Source organism: Monoraphidium neglectum (genome assembly GCF_000611645.1).
Source record: "Monoraphidium neglectum strain SAG 48.87 unplaced genomic scaffold scaffold03240, whole genome shotgun sequence".
NCBI classification, from domain to species: domain Eukaryota; kingdom Viridiplantae; phylum Chlorophyta; class Chlorophyceae; order Sphaeropleales; family Selenastraceae; genus Monoraphidium; species Monoraphidium neglectum.
The window spans coordinates 1-6,880 of NW_014010388.1; the positions used below are offsets into that span (position 1 = coordinate 1).

A 6,880-nucleotide genomic window follows, 5' to 3' on the forward strand; every position below is an offset into this window, starting at 1 on the left:
TAAACCTAAACCCCTTAACCCCTAAACCCCTAAACCCTAAACCCTAAACCCTCATCAGTTTGGTCAAACCTCCATAACTGACCCCACACTGCTCGGATCCAGTCGGTCTAAAGTGCTGCCTGCATGTTTTGGGGTCATATGAAGCGTTCTAAATCGATTTCGGCCTTTTCAAGAAACGGCTACAGCAACTTTTGGACGGTTTTCTCGGCACATCATGCTCCCAATGAAGCACCCTCACCCCTACAGCAGCCTCCCTCACTCTTCTGATGAGTCATGGTGATGTCAGAGGTTGTAATTATATCTGTTATGTCATGACCCTGCAGCTCCCACCCTGTGGGTGTGAGGCCAAGGCTGCAGCTCAAGTGCTGCACTGCCTTAGGCAAATCCTGCAGTCATCATCAACAACAGCCAAGGGGTTGACAGCTGGTGCCAGCAGCCTGCCCCACCCTTTTGGTGAGTCATGGTGACGTCAGCAGCAGTGCTGAGCACGTGTGTCCTGACCCTGCAGCTTCCACCCAGGTTGCATCCCTGTGGGTGCAAGGGTGGGGGTGTCAGTGCTGCAGTGCTGACTCGGGCAAATCTGCAGGATGCAGCACTTGGCACCCCAGGTCAGACTGCTGCCCAGCCTGCACAGTTTTGGGCTGTGGCTGTTGGGGGCAGTTTGCAGACATCATGCAGCCTTGACACAAGCAGACACAGCCATGGGGGGAGTGCTGGGGGGCTGGGGCCAGCCTGGGTACATCATACCTTTGATGATGTGCCAAACACAAGTGAGGGGGCTTTGGTGCAGCCCTCCACCATGCTTGCCCCACCTTGCCATCCACTGGGCAGGTCCCACAAACACCCCAGACGACGCCCAACGCGTTTCAGGACCAGGTGGAATGGCTGCAGCCGCCAGAACTTGCTGCCCAGTCATACAAGGGTTCATACCTAAACCCTAAACCCTGCTGCGGCCACGGCGGAAACGCGGCTGCAGATTGTCATGACAGCCTTGTGCTGGTCATGGCTGACTGCAGGGTTCGTAGCCCGTATCGGGGCAGCCGGCTGGGGCACCTGCTGGTTCAGCTGGGGGTCAGGTACCCACCGCATGCCTGCAGTGTGAAACCTGGAGCGTGCCGGAATCCACTGCAACGCGTAACACACGGGAACATGCAGTCCATTTGCTTGCATGTTAGCGTCCCTCTGCAACACCAGCAACATGCCATGGTCACCTGAGCTCAACTATAAACTATTTCCTCGCCGCTCTATGCACGTCAACAAAGACAGCCAAACACCGGATTGACAACGATCAACAAAGTATACAGCTGCTCAACGGCGCATACAGCACCATAACAACACAAGATGATGTGGGGAATACGATTGTGCGACTCTTTCTGGGATCATGCGTGTGGAATCAAACGCTGCCCAGCATGCGCATACATGGGCAACAAGATTTTGGAGAGCCTCGTCAACCGGTCAGCGTGTGCCGCGTGCAGAGCACGTACGCTCAAGAGGCTGCGACATTGCGTTTGGCTGCGTCTCTATCTGCTCGCAAGCTCGTGTTGGCTTTCTCCAGCCCAGCTGCATGAGCCTCCGCCAACCGCAGCCGCTCGTGAGCCCCAACAGCCTCCTTTTCCCAGCGTGCAGCACGCTCACTGGCAGCGTCCCTCTCGCCCCGTACAGCAGCGAGCTTGGCCGCCATGTCAGCTTGCTCCGCAGCAGCCCTGTCCACCTTCGCCTCTGCCTTCTCCAGCCGTCGCTGCAGCGCCAAGTTCAGCCGTCCCACCTCTGCTGCTTCTCCAGAAAGCGCGGTTGCACGTGTCTTGGCAGCTTCCAAGTTTGCTGCCAGGTCACGCGCGACTGCCGCCGCCGTGTGTTGCTCCTGGGCCAGCGCCGCCTCAGCCGCCGCTGCACGCGCCGAGGCTTTCTCCAGCTGCCTGCCCAGTAGCTCCACGCGGGTGGCAAGCGCGTCACGGTCGTCAAGCGTAGCCTGCGCACACAGCCGTCCGCAAAATTGGCAAGTATGAAGGGTTGCAGGTGGCCCAACAGGGCTATTGCATTGTTACAAGTGCGGGCCCGTGCGACAGCGTGTGAGGAGGCGAAAGCTGCACCAGGCAACAGTTACTGACATGCACGTACGTTCACATGCACGCATTTTAGAATTACTAGCGGGTAGGCAAACGCCCAAGGCGGCTTCTGCAATACGCCGCGCGACACTGTGTCGCCAACCACCTACACGCGCGAAGTGAGCGCTAGGGGCTTGGCTCTCACCATATAATTGATGTGGATGGCCCTGCCAATGGCGATGCCAGCGGCCAGCACACCAGCATTGGCCGCAACCACCAGCGCCCGCCTCAGCCACCGTGGCAGAGAGCGCCTGCCTTGCCGTGCCAGTTGCCGAAGCGGCGGCTGAGTCAAGGCCCGGTCGGCGCGCCCGCCGTCGTCGTTCTCTGCAGACGCCCCTTGCTGCTGCTGCAAAAAAGCCGCGATGATGTTTGGGGGCAGCATAAGGGCGTCTGGCTGATTGTCAGGGTCGTCGAAAACGCTGCTGTCTGCACTGACGAGCGCTGCTTGGGAGGGTTGGGGAGGCAGCGAAGGGAGGTTGTGTGTGCTGCGGCCGCACTGTAGCTGTGTATGATGCAGCACCATCTCCACCTGCATGCTCCAGAGCGTGCTCGCGCGTGGGGTGTTATGATGCATACTCTTAAGCACAGTCATGCATGCATGAATAAGGCGCGCATGCAGTGTGAGCAGGGGAGCGGCAAAGGCCAGAGCGCCATGCTGCTTCCGGCCAGCCAACCAGGCGCACCAGCTGCGGGGTCATTTGGAGCAGGCGCGCCCGTGTCCCATCCCAATTGCGGGCTGCTGTCAAGTTTCATTTACTGCATCTACGCTCGACCGCACAACAACAAACGGATGCGCTGGCGTTGAGCAAGCCGAAATGATCTGATGATAAGGACAGTAATACGTGTATCGTGATATTGCAAGAAGATCGCGCAATGAAACTCCATGCTACAAGATCCGGCCGCAAGGGCACGCTGAATGAGTGCGAAAAAGCAAGCTGCCGACCAGCCGCCGACGCTGCGTCAAGGGCCGCGCCACGGGTCGGGTCTCAGGTGGTGGCATGATGAATGCAGCCATGCTCGCCTTCGCACCAGCCAGTAGGCAAAGCAGGGGCGCTCGCGCAACATGCGTATCAGCGTCGGATCCACCAAGTAAATGCGCTTTGAGGAGTTCTCTGGGTCCCTCACCAGCGCGATGTGTTTGGTGTTGATCTGCCATTATGCAGTGACGACGACGGCAGAGAGCAGCGCAATATGAGTACAAAGATGCGCTCGTTGCGGCCATGCATGCTACAGCTGACGCGGCAGCAGGACTGGACCCCTGGCTATTAGCGTCGGCACCCCTTGACACACATGGTCTGCTTGCGCAAGGCGTGCTGCAGTCTTGTTTGCTTGTTGAGCCTGGTGAAGGCCCTGCACACTTTGAATATTAGCGCAGTGGCTAGGCTCCTGAGGAGGGGCGCCAAAGGCGTAGCTGCTACGGCAGCTGGCTGGCAGCTAAGGCCACGGCGGCTTGAAGAGCAGCACCTGACAGGCAGCACGCGCCCCGCCGCGCAGCTGCCCCTCGCCTCAGCCTCTTATGGGGTTGCAGCGGCCCCCCTTCATTTGCTTTCATGAGCTTGGCAGCACAAATGGTTTTTGATCAGTCACCCAAGCAATGCGATCTTCTCACCGGCTAACAAAACGCCAGTTCGCGCTATACGGACTCGCAGCACCAGCCCGTGCTTGTACGCAGGCTTTGAGGGCCCATGCGTCGGGCAGCCGCGCAGGCCTCCCACCACACACCATTGCGTTGCCGCCACTTGGCAGCGCACCCGGTTCGCAGTACTTTTCAAATGGGGTTGTTCGGCACGGCGCTTTGGCTGCAGTGGGCCTCCTTTTTCCTTTCGCCGCTGCGAACACCGGCGGCCTTGTCTTTTGCCCAGTCTGCTGGAGCAGGGCAAGGCACTGCTCTGAGGCCGACGGGACAAAAGGACACAAAACCTGCAATATTCAAAAGGTCTGAGCGGGGTTGCTGCTTCGAGCGACCGCAGGAGCAGGAACAGGGCAGGCGCCGACGCCTCCCACCTCACCAGCATCCTGCTGATTGACGATCGCGCACGAGCGGGAGCGGGAGCGGGTGCGGGCTGCAGCAGCGGTTGCAGCCGTGCTGCGAACCGCCAACATTGCCAAACAGGCATCTTGTGGGGCGCGGAGAACTTTGCTGCAACAAACTATATTAGCAATGCCTGAAATAAAGCCGTTCATCAATGGGTCTAAGCACCGCCTTTACCGTATTATCGCCTTTGCTGCGCAACTTGACTAATGAGGTTGTTTCAAAGGAAAGGCTGCATTGCCCTGGACCGCGATGATGTATACGTGCGTTGATCGTTTTACATTGGTCTCTCGAAATATTTGAAACCAAGACCCCACCGTCTGCCGCCCAGAACGGTGAGGGCTGCAGCAGCAGCGGTTGTTGTGGGCTCTTTGCTGCACTGCGCTGTTCAGCGAGCAGTAGGGCACATCAAGTAATTATTCTTGCATATTGGATCATACGTCCCTATCACAACGCGTAGACCGCGCGCGGCTGACAACTGCTGACCCTGCCCGCTGGCCCCCGTCCTCCCCCCGCCGCGTTCGGCCGTGAAGCAGGCAGGTCAGAGGATAGAAACATGAGGCTCGTGCACTGCCTCGTGGCAGTGCTGCTCGTGGTCGGCCAGGCCGCGGGTGAGCAGGAATGCGGTTTCGATCAGTCGGCACAGGCGACCGCGTGGGGGAAGTAAACGCCGCGGATGCAATCGTGTCATGTGCTCATTGAGACGCGGGGATTTGCAAAGTACGGGCAGCTGGGACATGGGTGCCGCCACCTGCCCCCGTTGCCGCCCACCGCGGCGCGCAGTGTTCTGGGACACATGGAAGCACTAAGGTTTCCTGGGATGGCAGCTTGCTGCGGCATGCAGCTGATAGTCAAGCTATGCCTGCTGGCGCTGCGGCGGGCCATACTGTTGAGCTGCAGGCAACGGCAGCCAGCATGGCCCTGCAGTGCAGCTTGTTCAACCCTGAACCGCTCATGTGTGCACGCAGCCTGGGACTGCCCTGGCGGCGTGAAGGGAAGTGACAAGGTCACCGGCTCCTCCAGCTTCTTCGGCATCCAACAAGAGAAGCCTCTGACCTACATTGACCAGACCGCTGCTTGGAAGAAGTTTGGCCCCATCACCAAGATCAACCTGTACTACTCGTACAACCACGGCTGCGTGCAGGGCGTCAAGGTGGGCAGGCTTCCGCTAGACAAGCAAGGATCAAGGCTTGCGCAGCATGTTGTGCGTGCTGATACGCACAACCTCCGAGATTGATGCTGTCATCTGCGGCCATTCTCTGGTCGCGGCCCCCTCCACCACACACACACTCACTCACTGGTGTCTCCACCAACAACAACCCCGACGCCCAGGTCACATATGGTTATGACGCGCGCAACGCCCAGCTGATTGGCGTGCAGAAGGGCCTGGCTGAGGCTGACATTTCCCTGGCTGCCTACGAGGGCATCACCAAGGTTGAGCTCAAGGAGTCCAAGACCAACAAGTGAGCACAAAATTGTCGAAGAGATGTTCCGCTGAGGAGGCAGGTACAGCGGCGCTCACGTCCAAAGGCGGCGGAGGGACCAAAGGCGGCCAATTGCCGTCACAGTTGTTGCAGGTTGGGCTCTGTGCACGAGCCCCGAGGACTTGCTGTCAGAAACAAACACATCTATGCTCGCGAACCCAGCCTGCCAACCCAGCTGTTTTGTTGCGTGGGTTCTAGGCATGCTCTGCGCCCTGTTTCCCCCCTCATCTACCCCCACGAACACACCTGTGTGGCCCCAGGTGCATCGAGTACATCAAGCTGACCAGCAGCAAGGGCAAGACCGTCGCCCTCGGCAATGCCAAGAGCGCCTCGCCTGTGCAGACCACCGCCGCTGCCAAGGACGGCTTCTTGTCCAACCTGCGTGGATATGAGGACCTGTACGCAGGGCAGGCCGTCACCAAGGGTGGCTTGCAGCGGCTGCAGTTTGTGTGGGCTGTGGCTGTCTGCCCCACTCCCAAGCCGGCGCCCGTGCCCAAGCCAGCACCTGTGCCCGCGCCGGCCCCAGAGCCCACGCCGGCCCCGGAGCCCGCAGGAGCCCCCGCGGAGAGCCCGGCCCCCACTGAGGGCGGTGCCCCCACTGATGTCCCTGCCGAGGCGCCCGCCCCCGAGGCGCTGTGCCCCGCTGACCTCGACCGGTGCGACACCAAGGCCACCTCGGGCGACGCCTTCTGCCCCGCCGTGTCCCCTTTCACCTACAACCAGTGCGCCGGCGGTTGCTGCATCAGCTCTGGGAAGTGCAAGAAGGCCTTCTGCGGCGCTGCTGGCCTGGGATCTGAGGTGTTCGCCCACAAGACTCTGTTCTGGGGCACCAACAGCGGCCTGGCGCACAAGTTCAACAAGGGCCGCAACCTGGCCTGCAAGCTGGCCGTGCCCGGCTGCGTCTCGGACCTGATCAGCGGCACATGCGTCGGCTCCGTGGTGGCGCTCTCCAACGATGTTGATGAGGGGGCCGCCCAGTGGGTTGGATACCCCTGCCTGCAGACCGTGCCCGGCGGCCTCCCCACTGACGCCTTGGGCAAGCCCGATGTCAACGGCGCCTACACGGCCAAGCTGTGAGCGCTTAGGGCTGCGCACATGGGGGGTGCAACCCTAGGGTGCCCGTCCTCCCCCGTCACAATTGAGATGCCTGTTGCCACCTGGCGGCTCAGTGGTGGTTTCAGGCGGCTACCATGGGCAGTACACCACACTGCAAGAATTCAAAAACAAAGCTTGCGTGTATCCAGGTGTTAATCCAGTTC

The 6,880-nt window shown here is 60.1% G+C and overlaps 2 protein-coding genes across 2 annotated transcripts; one reads left to right on the top strand and one right to left on the bottom strand.

Annotated features, from left to right (window-relative positions):
- Positions 1-2,250: 2,250 nt before the first annotated feature.
- Positions 2,251-2,487, bottom strand: MNEG_12426 (hypothetical protein; the record flags this gene model as incomplete). The annotated part of the gene is made up of 1 exon (XM_014039101.1): positions 2,251-2,487. A coding segment is annotated over one exon (237 nt), but the record flags the coding sequence as incomplete, so codon positions are not given.
- A 2,206-nt stretch (positions 2,488-4,693) lies between these two features.
- On the top strand, positions 4,694-6,698 carry MNEG_12427 (hypothetical protein; the record flags this gene model as incomplete). Its single annotated transcript, XM_014039102.1, has 4 exons — positions 4,694-4,748; positions 5,106-5,290; positions 5,470-5,600; positions 5,882-6,698. 4 exons carry the CDS (start codon positions 4,694-4,696, stop codon positions 6,696-6,698), a joined length of 1,188 nt encoding a protein of 395 aa, XP_013894556.1.
- Between the last annotated feature and the right edge of the window lie 182 nt (positions 6,699-6,880).